The following is an 18,871-nucleotide window of genomic DNA, read 5'->3' on the forward strand; positions in this document are numbered from 1 at the left end:
CCGGGGTGTTTTTTATTTATTTATTTTTTTTATCCTACGCTCTGAGAACGAGCTCCTCTGTCTCAAGGAACTGGTGCATCATGCCTGCTTCTATGCTGGTAAATGTGCCAGTGCAGCAGCAGACTACTCATTATCCCCTTTTTTCTGCAGAACATTATGCAAGTATAAGGAGGAGGCCTACAAAAAAAAAATGTGGCCTACATACTGTAAGTGAGGCTAGGAACAGTCCCACTATGTCTGTCATATGGCCATCCTATAGAGGAGCTCCGCACTGTGGCTGCTGCCAAGTTTTCCAGGCAGCAGTTCATGTGTGTGTTTTTTTTTTCAAATGTTATGGTGGCATGTCAACGTGATGTGTTGTCATTTCCAGGCCAGTGTTTAAAAGAAACACCCTTGAGTGTTGCCATTTGGATCGGTTTCCATTAGGAATCTGGAGGCTCACCTCAGCCGCCAACATCACCAAACCAAATGAGCCCCATCAGTCGTGAATATTTTAGTCTGACAACTCTGTGTGTGTGTGTGTGTGTGTGTGTGTGTGTGTGTGTGTGTGTGTGTGTGCTGTATAGTTAGTCTACCTCATTTTCTCTGCAGTGATTACGAACATCCAGTAAACATATTTTGTATGGGTTTGCCAAAGTAGTTCATGAGGGTGCCTAATAATAGAAGGAGGGCTTAAAGGCCCTGAAAATGTATTTTCTCAGCCCCCTGAAGGATTTGGACTCGACAGTGACACAGCTGTGAGTGGAGGTCCAGCCGAGTGCAGTACGAGTGCAACTAAAGTTCAAATTTGTGGAAACCAGACTTAAGCTGTTGTTGGTCTTTGTTGTCAGAATCGTTATTCGTGGCTGCTTGAACTGAACCATGGATGAAAAACACATATCTTGTGTTAACAAACATCATGGATGTACTTTATACCGAGACCAGATAGAAGGTATTTAGATGCATTCAGAGGGAACTATGGAGTCATGTACTACTGGTATGTTTAGCATTGCAGCCACGGTGCCATGTGGGACCTTAGAAAGCTAAATACTACATCAACAAACCACAACAAGGTGAAGTTACCTTTGTTGTGGCGGTGTCATGTCGCTGGCCTCTATTTAAAGCTACAACTGGCTCTATTTAGCCGTGTGTTGAGATCATATGAGGTAGCAGCACTGTGTGCTGGTCATGCTGGTATGACCGCAGGCAGCTGAGAAGTGCAGGGGCAGAGGTGAACGCTGGTGCTGTCAGTTTAAAATACACAACATCCGTGATGTCCGGCAGCAGCTACGGCGGCAAACGCCTCCTGTCTAAAAGCACTGGAATATTATAAATTCTACCATAGCAGAGTACGTCTTTTTGTCTGCTGTGGTCTGAAGCGGAGAGAATCAGCTGCAAAAACCCAACCAAAAAAAAAAACTTTGCAAACATCGACTTAAGGAATATATTTAGCATTGCACCTGATCTATGCAATAAATACCACTAATCCAAAGCAGTATTTACTGTTGTAGCTCTCATCACCATGTGTGACCACTTGGTGGCAGCACAAAAAGCTATAAACATAATATTGACATATCATTGCCTTAAAGCATAGGTCTTCAACATGACCCCTAGTGGGTCCACACAGGTACTGCAGGGGGTTGCAAATCTTTGGTTAATTGCCTTTTTTTTAATGTATTTTTAATCTATTTATAAATAGCACTAGGCAGAGTTCAATATAGAACACATATAATAAATATCCTTGCCCTGACAAACATTTAAGACTCCTGCCTCGTTAATGAGTTTTAAACACATGAACAGTCTCCAATATCGACTCTTTGTTGGATCAGTCTTATTCAACATCTTTTTCAAAGGGGAACAGCGTGTTAGCTGACAATCAGTCATCAGCTACTAGTTTAAAACGTTGCTGTTTGGTGCAGAAAACATCTGCATGCTGTGCCAAGAAACAGCACACACGCCTAGAGCTGAAGGTAGCTGCATCACTAAAAGAAAACACCGTTAGATGTAATTTGGTCTACGACATACTTAATAATTACAGCAACTTTGAAAATATTATCTCACAAGAACTTTGATGAAAAGGTCATACGTGTACGTCTTTGATTGGACCACACTTGGGTTTGCAGTTCACTTTTTATACAATCCCTCTCCCCAAAAAATAACTTTTAACTTGTTCTATTTAAACTATTTATACCATAAATATGGAGCAGCACTTTTCTTTGACAAGTCCTTTTCCAGTCCACGTGAGTCGGGGGTGATTTATTTTGCTTTCTGATGGTCTCTTATTAACATGGATGACCCCAGCACTTGATCTGGGTCAAGCACCGTTACTCTCCCTATCTGCAGCCTGGCAGCAGTAATGACACACAATGATTAGGTGGGAAATTGTTCTCAGAAAGCGAGCAGAAGACTGTGCCCCACAGGCCTTGACATCCACCATAAATCAGCGTGACCTGGCTGTCCTCAATTTAAAACCGGCAATTAAAGGGAACAAAGAACATACTGTGAATGCTGGAGAAATACCTGCTTGAATTCACAAACCCGAGACTCATTCTGTTCACTTATGGTAATATCTTTACGTTTTCTGCTTTCAAAGGCTTTAAGTGCCTAGATTGCTACTTAATAAAATAAATATAGCCACATGAGCCATATGTTAAACTGCAGGCGGTAATACAGGTGCTTTCAGGTTGCGTAACATGCATGAATATGTCCTGGACGGTGCCTCTTTATGTCCTTCTCCTTCTAGCGAGATCAATACTATGTAATAACAGAGGAGCTGCTCCATTAAGAGAAGGTGTCAGAGGCACAAAGCTGCTGAGGGACCGTCATCACCTGCCATCCATCAATGCACCTCCGCCTCACACAGCTTGCTCCCACATCCATTATGCCTCATTAAGTTATAGACAAAAAACAGGACGAGAGATAAAGGCAACTGGCTGAATGGGAGCGATGCGTTACGTCCGGGAAATATGACTGACTGCAATGAAAAAAACTAAACGGTGGTCTCAACAACTGAGGCCGCTACTAGGCGACTGACTTATTACTTAGGTCATGCAGTTCGCAAAGGATGAGCGGCTTCCTGTAAAGATGATGTAATCAGAGAGATCACACACAGGCATTCTTTGCTACATTCAAGTCGCCGTCTGATTCAAGTTTAGTGACAGCACATCAATACTGCAGCGTCGTTCTGGACTCCCTGCCGGACACCTTCTCACCGAAGGAGTAATCACAGCGCTATATGCACATGTTAAAACCAAAAGTAATTTCACGATTCGTCCAGTTACCATAGAGATGGCTGCCCTGCGTTGTGTGCTGAGGAGGATATGAGGGACTGGTGGTGTCAGGGGAGAAACAGTGACAGAAGGATGTTGATATAAAAAATATGTCCACGGAGAGCTGATTTATAACGTTGATTTGTGGCTGAGATCATTACCAGGAAACGAGTTTTATATAAAAAAGCAGTGGTCAGGGGTAGCCACGCTCAATCCTTAGCAGAAAATGAATCTGGTAGCATGACACTTGGATGTCATTTCATTATGGGGCAGAACTCAACTAAAAATTGGATTGATTCTCCAACCAATCAGAGCCTTTTAGCTGTAAATATATTCAACTCCACAGTTAGCTGTGATGCTAAAAAGAAAAGATGGACTATTTAAATCCTCAAATCTGTCCGTTAGATGACTTGTTAACCTTGGGTTTTCTTGAATTCTTGACATTTATTTCAAGTCGAGCTTAACGTATAAAGAATCGGTTATGTCGAGACACTTGGTTCACACCTTTGAAGCCTCAAACGTCCCAGATCATACCACCGTTTAAAAAGTTAAATGAAGACTCAACAGAATGTGTATTTCAAGTTTCAAATTAAAACGGAGCACAGACGGATACATGCCTGCATGCCGCTACAGCTTGTTCCAAACAAGCTGTTTCAGAGTCTGTCTGAGAGGAAAAAATAAGAGCAACCGTCTGCTATGTCTAACTTTCTCCATGAGCAATCATTCTAACCGCCTTTTGCTTCTACCGGTCTGTACTTATCATTTTACATGGAAATATATTAGAAACCGCAGCAGAGACGTTTTAGTAAATTCATTCTCATGAGGACTTTGTCAGACAATGCCTCGGTTATAAAGTCAGGATTTTAGCAGCGCAGAGCCTGGAGACGACCTGGAGGTTACGGATTATTATCATGTGGTCTGTGTTTCAGTGACCGGTTCATACTTATTCTGTCGTGTGACAACAGAAACAGAAATATGTAAATGAGGACCGATTTATTGTGAATTCAGCTGTGTTAAAATGCAGAATATGCAACAGTGTTATACGAGTGCAAGGCTAAGCACTCTTTAAACGGCCATTATAAATGTGAGGAAAAACAGACAGATACACAACAGTATTGTACTGATTGCATTGTATAATCTGTCTCATTTCAGTTTCAGCTCAGCGGGTAAATCCATCACTTATTTTTACACATTCTACAGTATCCAGCTCATTATCTGTACGATACAACTGGTAATTTGTTTATGAAGATTGTTCAGTGTTCAGATCCCTTCACTGTTCTCACCCTTTCCTGTGTTGAACATTTCATCATAAATGATTGCACTCAATGGGGTGACAAAGTGAAAGGTTTTCAGTATATATATAAAATCAAAAACTGAAATTTCTCATTGACACTGCTTTGTAGAAGCCTTTCTTTTTTGCAGCAGCAGCAGCAGTTAGAGTCTTTGTGACTAAGTCTATAAGCTTTGAAAACCTCTATTTCAGGCAGATCCACTCGAGCTCTGTCAGATTGGATAGAAAGTGTCTTAAATACCATCCACAGATATTCGATGTGGTACATTTCACAGCAACTGAAGCCACTGTGCTCCTGGGAACACTCAAAGCTTTAGAAACAGCTTCATACCCCTGCCCCTCATCTAAATCTCGCCACAGCTCCGTCACAGAAGAGTTCTTGGATTTCATGTCTTGGTTTGCTCTAAATGCAGTGTGAACTGTGAGGTTCTGCAGACTCGGGTGTGTGCCTTTATAGACTCTGTCCAATCAGTTCAATTGGCCACAGCTTGCACTCCAAAGAAGTTCACGTCTCAAGGATAATTAGAGCAGCGGTGCCCTAGTCATGGGGGTACGAACTTCTGTAAAAAGTGAAAAACATTTCTTGTTTACTAGATACTGCATCTGATTTACATGACGAAATCTACACAACATGCATGTGTGTAAAAGTAAAGGAGTCTAAAGACTTTTTTACAGGGAATAAGATAAATATATGTGGCATAATAAATTATAAATCACCATTAAACAAGAAGGTATGTGGCCTATTATATACAATATGATATGAAATCAGTACAGTGCTGTTTATTGTATTTTATCCTTATGTGCATATTATTAAAAGACTACTTAGCCTTGTGTAAAACTCTTGCATATTCTGTATTTTAACACAGCTGAAATTGAATTAAGCTCTTCTCATTTACATATTTCTGTTGTGAGACATCAAGAGGAGTAGTGGAGCAGTGACTGAAATACAGAATTATGTTGATTGATTTACATGTTACTCAGTAACCCTAGTGTTGGGTGTTTGGCCTCTAGAACATGTATAATGTTCAGTTTTCCTCCAGAATAGTCTTATTCTCATTGCAATAAACATAAGATATAATAATAGATGCAAATAAACTCATGGGGGCTCTGTTCAGTTACCGATGAAAACTAAATCTGTCGTATTTATCTACATTATCATCTAATAGTAGCCTGTGTTTCTCTGGAGTGAATTATTCCATACAGGGCATATTGCAGAAATCCATAAATAAATCCTGCACTTGTAAAAGACAATTCTGTTATTTTGTAGTAATAAAGTCACCTCCTGAACAAAAAGACTACGTCACTAAAAGTTAGTTGCCGTTGCGCCGACACCCCTGACAAATGTCCCACAGGTGAAGCAGTGACAGGCTCAGCCCCTTCCGTCTGACTGATGGCTGGCTGCTGCTGAGAATCCCGTCACTGGTTTAATTGAGCAAACCTGCCTACCCACTGCAGACAAAGCTGCAGGTGCCGACTGTGTGACTGACCGGCACCCCGCCCGTCCCCTGTGCACCTGTCAGGCACCAGCGCTAACAAATAGCTAGCAGAGTGTCGTGCTGAAAACACGTTTAATTAGACAGGTAGCTGACACCTATTTAAATACACGGCAGCATGCAGAATTCGCTCCGTGCTCTATTTAAATAGTGAGTAGTGAATGATGCCATCACAACAGGATTAAAGTCTTACCACCGAGCTCAGTTTGTTCAAATACTATTATCAAAATAGGATTTTCATAATATGAAGCAGGGATTTTCATGTTATGATAACGCGTCTACTGTCAAAGGATACTCCCTTCTTTGCTTGTTTCTTGCATACTTTCCATCCCAGGAAGAGCAGCGGCCACACGTCGAAACAGCTGCAAAAAGAAACAGACATCAAATCATTTTATATGCAAATAAACACATGAACGTATACTATAGTTTATATTCTATAAGCTATTTCCTGGTTTCTGTACAACCAGACTATAGACAGACTTACTTTAGATAATTAGAGGCCATCAAATCTTTTTTTTTTCATTATTAATTTTGGTTTTAATTTTGTGGTATGCAACTGTAAGAATTAATTCCAGACTCTATTATTCTATCAGTGGTTTTCTCAGAGTACTCCTACTCTCACCGTCCGAGAGACATGCTCCTTGGGTTAATTGGTGATTCTAATTTTGCAATAGATACTAGCGACCTGTCCAGGATGTACCCCGCCTCTCGCCCAATTACATCTGGGACAGGCTCCAGCAACCCCCGCAACCCTCCAGAGGACAAGAGGTTACAGAACATTAATGAATTATTTTATCAGCACACCACAATAATGAAATTAATCAAACAAAGTAGAACAATGTCACAAACACGGAGCAAAGCTTCGAGTCTCTGATGTTAATTTTTGTGCGGGGTAGCCTTCATGGTCAATTATTTTTATTCATAAAATATTGTTCAGTAATTGTTAACATAAGAAAGGACACAGAAACGTGCTGCCAGTCATTTCAAAGTTCAGATTATGTTCTTGTTCTCTTCCATACAAATAAATGTATCATTTATAACAACAGGATTCATTTCTCTATGGCTGTCATATCTTATTTAGCGTATTTTACTGTTTCCAGTTTTTGTACAGAATGGTAGACATAGACAGATTTAAACAGACTTTATTTGTCATTTAGATTTACATCAAAGTTATATTTTGGTGCAATGGCTCAGAGCGCAGCAGGAATACTGACAAACAAAAAGATAGATATAAAAACATAAATATATGGCAGCGGCAGTAATAAGGCACAGAGCTCTTTAGTGAATCAGCCCTGCGTAGGTGTGTGTGGGTGAGGAGGGGGGAAATATTATAATGAGTTCAGCAGGTTTCTGGCATTGGGCAGAAACTGTTGTTGAGTCTGGCTGTCTGGCTAGTATATTTATGATAAAGAGGTGAAATTAAAATCTGAAATATTGAATTTGCAGGCACAATATTTCACTGGGTAATGATGACGCAGCCTAACAATGCAAACACAGCAGCCTTTAGAGGCTGGACTGTGACCTTTGTGTAGCAGGTTTTCACAGCACTATGTTCAGCTCTGGCATTTCGCTGTTAGTGTCCACAGCCCTGAGGTAAGGTGAAGAATAGTTTCCTCTGTCTGTGCTGCAGTGGCGGGAGGGATGCGCCTGCCAGCAACACCATTCACTGACAGACACAGTGCAGCCTGCCTTCGTCTCACTGCTTATTAACTTCACAGACAGTCTTTGTTTTGAACAACAAACATCTGCTTAGAGACAGATCCCACTGTCTGAACCAGGCTAAGCTTCTCTGTATAGCTGCAACCTCCAAATATCTCATACATATCACGGTTAAAAATGACATTTAAAGAATTAATGCATGTATGTGGTTGAGCTTTGATGAGATGGTGGTAATGGCAGCAAAGTAAATCTTCTGGAAAAGGTAATTGGGCTCACAAACAGGAGGCACCCTATGGTTCCAGTTCTCTGCACAACAATGTTGGTACACATGTGCCTCCACACAACACATTTACCTATTACTGCTGTCACATTGATACCACTAATCTACAGTTGGTGGCAGTAATGCACAAAAATGCAAAATTGTACCAGGACAGGCAGTGAAGAAGAAGGGTTGGCACAAGCCAGCTGCATAATGCTTGAAATAATTCTATATACTTGTATATATTTTTATATATTTTTTTACTGTGATGCGTGTATTCTTATTCTTATTGCCTACACTGCTCTTTGTTCTAAACACTGGTACACTTTGAATAGGAGCTGCTGTAACCAAAAGTAATTTTCCCCTTGGGATTAATAAAATAATAATAATAATAAAATAATTCTGATTCTAATGAATTGTTGATTTATTGGTTTCTGGAAGTTACAGAAATTGTAGGACGCAACATGCAGTGAGAAACAACACTGGACGAGTGTGAATGGATATTGATTTGGGTGCTGGATAACAACTAAGCCCATGAGTGCTTTTTGGTGAGACCGCTCAATATTTGAACTCGCTCACCTGTTTGACGTTGTAACCCGTCTTAGCGCTGGTCTCAATGAACATCACGCTCAGTTCTTTAGCTCTCTGTTCGCCTTCCTCAATTGTTATTTGCCTGCAAATAGAGGATAATATTCATCAAAACACAGCAGGTTGATCCATTAGAGATGGTAATAAGGCATTGTTTACAGAATCTGGTCAAAGAACAAAGGCTAATTTTCTCCCATCGACATTCATCAAAGACAAAGCAGCACAGTGAAGCTTCCTATTTGCAGATGGAGCCTCTTGTTATTTTAGGCTAGCGAGGAAACACCATGCCTAATTAGCTAACTGGCTGAGAATGATTAATTACATTGTCCTGTGAGAAATTATTAACAGTCAATTTGCATGACATTTTAATGAACCTAGCAGTGATTGTTTGGTTCTGGCTGTGAAACAGAGACTGTGTCAGGTGTCCATTAACACAAACAGAGATCAGTGCGGTCCTGCTGACTCCACAGCCCGCGTGGACAGCAGGTTTGAGACTAGTGGCTTAATCAACCAGCCCCTGGTCTTCTGGGAAGCCATAAGGCAACCAGTGTCTGCTCTAGCATTTTCAACACAGAATTCACTTTCAAGTGTTTATTCCCTCAAAAATTACTTAACTTATTCACATTGACACAAACACAGTGATGGTATATTTAATTAATGCTCCTCTCCTTTGCATATATGCCACAGAAGAAAGAGGAATTAATTCTGTGTGAGATGGGAAAAGAAGTTTCTGCAGCAAGAACAGGAAGCACTGCACTGGAGACGTATTTACATAACGACAACACCTGACAGAGTTGCACCAGTGCCTCTGAGACTATTTCTGGATGCATGTGTCTGAGCTCCGATTTAAACAACACTGTGGCTTATTCATCATCCGACTGCCGGTTGGCAAGAAAATTGCATAATGGATGTGCAATATGTGGCATCCTAACAACATTCATGAAGCAATGTAAGTATAATAGCAATACAGAATGTGACATCAGTCTTACTTATGCCACAGCTACTCAAAGGTATCTAAAGGAGATGGATCATTACGCCATTAAAAAGTGGACTCAGTTCCAAATGAATTTGGTCATAGTTGATGTTTTTTTTTAATTTATTTAACTCAGGTAACCCAGGTAATACTCAACCTCTTGTTGGTTCCTCAAAGAAATATACACAGACAGACATAACATTATGACCACTGATAGGAGAAGTGAATAACATAGCAACTTGTGACAATTCAGTGTTCTGCTGGGAAACATTTGGACCTTCTCTGATGACAAATGAGACCTGCACGATATTAGGAAGGTGGTCATAATGTTATGCCTGATAGGTGTATGTGGTGGGAGTCTCCAGGAGCTAACATTTAGACATTTAGCAGAGGAATCTAATGGTGCAACAGATCCTGTCTGACGTATGACCTCATTGTTTTGTTTCTATGTCCTGCACAACTTTGGTGTTTTAGCACTGTTTACGGAAACTATGACACAGAAACACCAGGCAAACACAGGCAAACATGCTGGCGCCTTTAGCCAGATATTTCCCTCAACAACTGGAGACGACCAAAACAGAACTAAAACCTGTTGTTCAAATGTTGTCAGAAATTTGTTGCTTACTTCCTACTCACAACCGAATGCTAACCACGGCCAGTAGCTGCAGGACATGTGGATACACCACTATCGCGAACATGTCGAGCATAACAATATGCTTCAGTCTGCTGTGCTGCCCTCCAGTGGCGAAAGATAAACATACACACCCAACAGAGTAGCATTTGTTACATGGTCATTGTGATTCATTAGTCATTTGTTTATCATTTACAGATAAATCACCTTATCCATATCTATATGTATACTTATTGAAAGCCTTATGTAGCAGTATAAAAGAAAAGCAAAATAAATCTCATAACTACTTCCTGACAGTATAAGGCACAGCAGACTCTGCTTGAATGATGCTGCCTGTTGCAAACTAGATTTCCCTCGTGCTGAGATCCGGGGGCTGAGCTGCACCTTTAACTGCACATATTTTAACTCCCCTAAGCACCGAGCATTGTGAAAGGCTCTACCACGCACGGCTGAACAAACCAACAAACACAGAGAACCCAGCCCCTAGATGTACTTCTTCAGAGCAGATGATAATCAAACTACCCCACAAGGAGGCAATACACATAAATATTTACTTACTCTCAAGGCATGTCAAAATTGTTATTGACTTGACTTTTAGAAACATTGTTCATGAGGGTGTCATCTCATCACACATATAATACACATGTGCCGTATTTTTCATGTCACTTAATGTATATTTTTGTAATGTTATTCAGTGAATCCCAATATAAAAGGGACATCACCATGATTAATGTGGATTTTCCGAATAAAAAGAGGAACAAGACGTCTAAGAATCAATGTGATTGGTTCAGATGTTGTTGTTTGAAACTGGAGCAGTGAAACCCTGCAGGCTGACATAAACAAAAACCTTTCAGACAAGTGCACATGGCAATAAGGCTGATTTACCTTCAATCATTCCTAAAGGTAAATCAGCCTTATTGCCATGGGTACAAGCAAATTAGGAGAGGACACAGAGGAGATGTAAATGCAGGAAATAGCCCCTTCTTCTTTACAACCACTGACTGTGGCGTTGACCATATTAAGGCACTAAATAAACTGCATAAATAAAATAAAAAGGCTGAATAATTTGAGGCACTCTGCTGCACCTTATTAGACACTCAACTAACTCAAAATTCATATGACTAAGAGTTGATTCACAGCTTAAAATACATCTCTTAATTTGTAAAGGTCTAAAATAAGTACATTTTGGGGGATAATTCAAACGTATGCATATGCACTTGTGCCTAAAAACAACCTTGTATCTCTGTCTATTGTTATCAGTAAGATAGTAGTAGTCTGGAAACTGCCACCTCGAGCACTTTTTCTGCTCTCCCTTCAGTCGCTGACATACACTGAATTTTTCTCTGCAGCTCAATAAAATACCTCAATAATAAAATAAAAACAATGCTGATGCTGAATGTAACAATTAAATTACCCAACACACAAGGAAACGTTATTTGAGACAAACGTTCAGAAGGGCTGTACGTTAGTCAAGACACTGATGCTCAGCTGCTACAGTCCAAGAATAAAAACAACCTCTGAATCAGAAGTGGTCAAAGGAAGAGAAAGAGAAGAACCTGTGAAAGGGTCAGACACAGTGATGCCCATGGAGAGCAAAGACTGGACTATGTGGTCCGATCTAACAAACAAGTTACTGCAGTTTAAACTATCACAGTTTGTTGCATATGTGGCTGCGTAGTCAGTGTACCCACGCTGACCCAGTCTACAATAGACATTGGACCATCAGAAGTGGACCAGCTATAGAAGGCACTGACCTGGTCTTTCACATCACGTCAATGAATGAACGCTTTATTCCGAATATGTAATACAAAAAAAGAAAACAACATTTGGACAATATTTGCCTAAGACATATTCAAACCCCCCTTCTTCCCTATACCTGGTGAACACCATGTATTTTCTACCGCTGCTTAAACTTACTCATACTTGGACATTGCTTTAGTTCCCCCATCATCAGTCTGCTCCATAATTTCACTCCATGCATAGAAATAGAAAATATTTTTAATGTTGTGTGGGCGCGAAGATGAGTGTGACACCAGGAGGCACTATGGGAAGGCAAGGCAAGCCAGCTAAGGCAGTGTGAAGGCGATGTTAGGGTAACAGTTCAGGAAAGGTTTGAGGAGCACAGGAAGTCCAGATTCAGAAGATCTCAATCTAGTCAAGCATCTATGGGACGTGCTGGACAAGCAAGTCTGATTCATAGAAGTGCTCCACCTTGCAACTTGCAGGGCTTACAGGATCTGCCATATGTCTCAGCACATCTTCAGAGGTCTGATGGGGCTCATTCCTCGAGACATCAGGGTTGTTTTGATGACATAGGGAGAACCTGAAGATAGGTGGTCATTGTGTAGGTGTGAATACTTTCCAGAGGGCAACTGTTTTCATTTAGAGATTTTTTACCAAGGATTGCAAAGGTTTGACAGAGAGATTTATCACATGATGCAATGGCAACCACCAATATCAGTGATGAACTACCAGAGGAACAAAGCAATTTGTCCTGGTTTTAGCAGTATGAATTCTTGACATTTGGCCAAAAACCTTTGAGGTCACAATGATCTTTGACCATCAGATTCTATCCAGTTCATCCAAGTGAACATTGTTGGAGAATTTGAAGGAATTTCCCGGAGGCATTCCTGAGATATTGCCTTAATTAAAGGGACTGACAACTTTAGTAATTATTACTAAAACAAGACCATGTGTCTAAAGCCATGCCAGTGGTGTGGGGGGGGCTGTAAGTCAGAACAGTCTACTTGATTGCTTTTGCAAATGAATATGAAAGAAGTTAAAATTTGCTTGAGTTGAAATAAGCTCAATATTCTGCTGTATTTACATAAAATTAAGCAACTTAAGCAAAGATTAGCAGCAGCGTTGCTCTCCCCTTTTTTTTTTGGTCTTCAGCTATTTCTTCCATTTTTATTGTTTCTCTAAGCATCGCCTTCGCAAATCAATTTCTTTTTCCATCTCGGCTTTATTAAACATCCTGTCTGATCAGCATTTTCTTACCTTTTCTCTTCTCCCTATAACTATACAGGTTTTATAGCTATTTATACAGCATGTATTTGAATTCCTTCGGGTGCACAGCTCATGATGCCGAAGTGCCTCCAGAGACAGAAGCACTGAATGATATTCTTTAGCGAGCAATAATTTCCTCATTTCAAAGCAAGCAGCCTGTCAAGAAGTGTTCCAGTAAGAGGCAGCCGAGTTCCCAAATGTCCCAACATAATCACAACAATAATACTAAATAACCATTTATGTTAATTGGTGTATTCATTAGAATTTTGGACATATTATGTAGAAATTATTTTTGCATACCTGTCTTCCTTATCACTGAAGTGGCATTAATATTAAATTCATCCGGAGTTACATTAGTGTGGAGGTAATCAGTTCCATCTCATTAATACACAGATTTATTCAACAAGACGCTCCAACACCTAATCAAATCATCTGCTCTGCGGGGAGAGTCTGTGGAGTCAGCCTGATGTATCATGCTTTGTTCTTGAGCTATTGTGCTCATCTGGCTTCAGACTGACAGACACACTGACACCGGTTACCATGGTGTCAAGACATAAAAAGGAGATGCTGACTGAAAGACAAAAATGTGGTGAAGTGTAGGAGGCAGGCTCGGCTTCAGTGCGTACAACGTACCTCTTGTCTGCCAAGTCTGTTTTATTGCCGACGAGCATAATGATGACATCACTTCCTCTCTCTGTTCTCACGTCATCGATCCATTTTGACGTCTGCTGGAATGAATTGACATCTGCCGAGAGACACAAAACCAATTAAAAATACTGTTTGTATAATATGGATTTTTAACTCTATCCAAACATTGTGAATTCCCTTGCTACTCATTTTATTAGTTCTGATTCTAACACAAATTATATTACAGAGTAAAAGTAATAGATGACACTGATGATACAATACTGGAATTACTCAATAAATTGTGTACATTTCGAGCTGTGTAGCATGTTAAAGTTCTTTCTAAATCCCTTTGACCTTGACAGTTTCACTGAATATGCAGGATGCTGGCAATCGCTAGTATCGCATTATCGGACTGGGAATTTGATGAGACAAGGTGACATGTCTTTCTCAAGGTGAACATGTAACATGGTTCATGGTGTGGGATGGTTCCCCGGGCTTATCCATAAAATTAGCAATGTTGGGAATTCATTTCCCGAGGCCTCGTCCTGTTGAACGTGTCGGTCTTTAGTCACTGGCAGGTTAGAGAGAGGAGGATGCCACTGTCTGTCATGGCAAACGATAAATATTCAACACAGAACCAAGTGGAGCACATTTACATTTTCAGATTCACAGTTCTACGGTTGAGAAAGGACAACCTCGTACGACTGGAAAATACTCCTGCTTCACTGTAAACTAAACCACGGCCAGTGAAAAATCTGGAATCAGACTGATTAAACGAAGAGTTGTTTGTCTACAGTAAAATACAGGAAATCACTGAGGTAATAAACTTCCTAGTGAGAGTAACTCTTAACCGTGTGAACTCGAAATCAGCTACTAGTGGGAACCCACCAAACACCAGACGTCATTTGAACGTTGGTTTTTGGGCTAAATCTGGTTGTTCTGTCATAGCCTTGATTTAGTCCAGAAATAGTCGTTGAAAATTGGGTCATGTTCACTTTTCAACCAAATTTAGACGTCATTTGGACGCACATGAGTTACGTCTTTTCAGTGTCTTTTCGACTAATTTTTGCTGGGTGGGAAGGGACGTGTGGACTAAAAAGGAGAAGTTAAATCATGTTAGTCCAGGTGAATCAGGTGGCCTGAGCCTGGGGTACAGCTGTAAGGGGAAAAGAAATGCAGCCAAAACTGCTCAGAAAATAAAGAGTCACAGAAAAGTGACAGGTAAGGGTGGGAGGGGGGCACGGGTCTGTGACGGGGGGGTGGGAGAGTGGCGCTCCTGTCGCACTTTCAAAATGTTTGCGATTAACAGTGATCACTCACAATTTCTCTTTTCTGGTTTTAAAACCAGGGAAGACAGATTACACCCTCCCACCCCCACCCCTCCACCCCCCCCTCCACTCCGGCTGAGCCTCAAGCTCCTCTTCCTGTTTAACCAGATGTTGCCTAGCAACACAAAGGACAGACCCTCTGAGGCACAGGAACAATATTTCATAAAGTTTAAAATAGCAAAGTGAGGTAAAAAAGAGTTGGATGAATTGTGTAAATTAACTACGGACATTTTCTGTTTGATTACATATTTAATTTTCTTGCTACGCGGCCATATTGTAATTGGTTCAATTCCCTCTACTTTGACTTCCAAATACTTTCTGGTTAATACAACCACAACCATTAAACCATAGCAGATGTAGTTTGTCTCTTATGTCTATCTATCTTTTTTAAGTTCACTGACAGCAACATAAGACGGGTTTGTGCGTGTACGTGGCCAAATGAAGCAGACTGTGATTCTGATTAAGAGACCTCCAGTCCAATTAGAAAATGGAAATGAGTGACAAGCAACATTAAGGGTACTGACTGGTGATGTCGTAGACCACCACAGCCACAGTGGAGTCCCGTATATAACTGGGGATGAGGCTCCTGAAGCGCTCTTGTCCAGCTGTGTCCCAAAGCTGCAACCTCACCTGGGGTTCAGAAAGAGAAAGCTGAGGAGGCTGAGATTATTCAGATAATCAGAGAGCCTGGAAACAGTAGGCTCCCTCTACACACACACACACACACACATGCACAGCATACGATTCACAAACAGACATCATTCATACAAGCAGACCTTTTATTTCCTAGGTCGCTCTGCTGTATGATAGATTCTCAAAGATAAACAGACAGATTTGATTTCACGAGCTAGAAAGACGGCATGCTGTTCATTAACGGCAGCAGTCTGAATAGTATAAAATCCAAAAGCACACGAGACATCATTGATTGGAGGCAGGAACACTATTACAGTCTGTTTTCTCTGAGGGCTGCTCAGAGAGATAACACACAAACATTTAATGTGTCATGACAACATAGAGTTGGAACTTAAGTTCTTACCGTTCGATCTTCCAAGTACATGGTTTTTGACAAGAAGTCGATTCCAATTGTGGCCTAGTTTAAAGAAAGGAGATATGCACGGATCAACATCACTGCAGACGCCATGAAATGTAAACAAAGAGATAATGAATAAAACACACTGAAGCTGTGAAAGGTGAAGATGAGGAACAGGCTGTCGTAGGAACCGTGGCTCATATCTCAACTCCTTTCTGAAGCTTATATATATATAATTCATTTAACAGATTCAATAGGTCACAATACGTCAGCATTACTCTGTGACTATTCCACTTAAATGTCAGAACAACTACACAATTTCCAGTATGTAGTTTGTATATTTTGTATGGTTTTCAAATGGGCCACTTATAATCGTGAATCATATCATCTACATTATCCATTTATACAGCCATAGAAATCTAATCATTCCCTTATTGTGTCATGAAGCAGATGGCACTGTGTTCTCTCTTCAAGAGATGTTTACTTTCCACAGCCAAGCCCACGGCTCTCCGCTTTCCTGCCTGCCATGATATCATCAGGTGCTCTGGCTCAGAAAAACCCCTAAACCAGTAAATACATGTCAAACTGCAGACTCGCGTTTGGGTTACTGAGTTTGTTTGTTGCCAGAACCGTTGAGTTTAGGAGGAAGGAAAATAAACTTTAACATCTAACAATTAAAAGATGGCTCGTGTTCAAAACGGAGAACGCGTCCGGCGTTATAATGAAATGCAGTCACAGCAGTGTCCCTTCTGGTTGCAGTTACGGACCGAAGAAGAGAAACCCTAACCCTGAGTGACAGCTAGTTATGGCAGATGAATGTAATGAGACCCGTTCACGTTCAGCATCCAGATGTTTGCCGTCCCTGCGAACATGACGAGGGATGGAGGGGTGTGAAGTGGTAGTGGGTGTAGGGCTGACCCAGGATGACACTGCAGTCCTCAGGTACACGTTTACAGCCTATGTGACCGCAGACAGCACTGACAGCTGGAGCCAGGACGACCTGTGACACATCACCCATCCTCCACGGCACTGGCTCCAGAGCGTGCACTCTCCCTCTAACACCTATCCTGATACAGTTGCGGACTGTATTTTGTACCAAAATACATAGCGACACGTTTCTGATTGCGCAGGTGTTCTGCTTGTCTGTGTGAGGCAGTCCAGCAGGGTGCCCACTGCCCACTTTGACAAGAACTGGGCATCAGCAGCTTGCTCACGCACTCGTTTCCTTGGCGATGCCAGCTTCCACAGTGGACTAACTCAGAGAGTCTGGCACGAGGACAGGACGTCATTTATACTCTTCCTTTAGGCTCAGTCAGGGTGCAACTGAAACGCCTCTAAGAATTCAAGCTGAGATGATGGTACGTGAAATAAAAAGTCCTCAAAACAGACAAGTGGTTACACACCAAATATAGCGTAAGTCCCTATTTATTCTGCCTGTTTTTTTTTTTGTTTTTTTTTAAATAACTACGTCACTGGAAGACTGAGTAAACTGATGTAGGATAAAAGCGGCCGACATTTTGTTGAACTGTGAATTTTTACATCAGAGAAAACTTAATGAGGCATAATGAGGTTAATAGAATAATAAAAAAAAAAAAACATTTCTCCATTTTCAGGGAATGGCAGCGGTACATCAATGAAAATTATGAACACGTCTTTTCAGTTTTTAACTAGCACACATTATCAGAAGACATTATTCCTCTTCGATCCATTCTGCTGGCAACTAAGGCAAAAAAAAGGCTTTTAATAGATCAGAGTGGGCTCAGTGACATTATCTTTATATATGCATCTGTGACATTTTAACTTTAATATTAAGATGCCTTTTCCCAAGTGGAAATCCACATCGATTTACTTTTTTTTACTTGAAGTAACCTCACATTTTAATATGAGAATAGACACATAACAAAACTAGTAATCGGATTCATATGATTACTTTGATCTCATCATTTATGATACGTATATAACCTCATAAACTGATTTATCATCGGCTGACTGGGGCCTTTCTGTGTGGAGTTAACATGTTCTCTTTGAGTCTCTCTCTGGCTTCCCTCCGCTGTCGCTCGTTAGGTTAATTGGTGGTTCTGCTTTGGCCGCAGCTGTGAGTGTGGCTGTCTGTCTCTGTGTGTTAGCAATAGGCTGGCGACCTGTCCAGGGTGCACCCAACCTCTCACTCAATTACATCTGGGATAGGCTCCCCCCCGCAACCCTCAAGAGGACCAGCAGCTACAGAAAATGAATGAATGAATGAAAAATTCATGTGTGTATACTGTAAGTCCACCCCTATAAGCTCTTATACTGTAGTTCTCTTCTAACATGGTTTTCCACAACAGTGCTGTTGCTTATCCTCATAGCAGGAACATCATGAGCTGTATACCCACTTAGCTGTTCTACAATAATGAATGCCAGTTCCTCCATTTTATCCATTATCAACCTAACCCTGCTCGAGTTTTTTTTTTCATATTAAAAGGATGTTTAACAAGATAGAAATGCTGCACTTGTCTGCATGTAAATTACTAAATAAATACAAGACTTTATCCTGAAATATGTCGCTGTATGCAAGTAGAGCATCTGAATATTTCTTCCACCACTGTTGCTCCCATCAGGACTTTCAAGGTCCTCTATCTGGCAGGGGCTCTGTTAAACAAACAGACCTTGAGTCACAGTGAACATACTGGCATTTGTTCACAGCGCTGTGTTTGACGGTTTACTGCCAGCATGAGCAGGAACCGAATCTCTCT

General features: G+C 40.9%; 1 protein-coding gene across 2 annotated transcripts in view; it reads right to left on the bottom strand.

The window, feature by feature from the left end:
* The window catches only part of rab6ba (RAB6B, member RAS oncogene family a), a 49,171-nt gene that overhangs the window by 2,938 nt on the left and 27,362 nt on the right, over positions 1-18,871 (bottom strand). The window contains exons 3-7 of one of the 2 annotated variants that reach the window (XM_047587751.1): positions 16,143-16,196; positions 15,631-15,757; positions 13,785-13,896; positions 8,530-8,623; positions 6,328-6,394 (exon numbers count right to left, since the gene is read on the bottom strand). In XM_047587751.1, the coding sequence (XP_047443707.1) occupies positions 6,328-6,394; positions 8,530-8,623; positions 13,785-13,896; positions 15,631-15,757; positions 16,143-16,196 (454 nt within the window). The remainder of the gene's footprint in view (positions 1-6,327; positions 6,395-8,529; positions 8,624-13,784; positions 13,897-15,630; positions 15,758-16,142; positions 16,197-18,871) is intronic. The other variant, XM_047587752.1, reaches the window with a different exon arrangement.

The sequence above is a fragment of the Mugil cephalus genome, chromosome 6 (assembly GCF_022458985.1).
Source record: "Mugil cephalus isolate CIBA_MC_2020 chromosome 6, CIBA_Mcephalus_1.1, whole genome shotgun sequence".
Taxonomy (NCBI): Eukaryota; Metazoa; Chordata; class Actinopteri; order Mugiliformes; family Mugilidae; genus Mugil; species Mugil cephalus.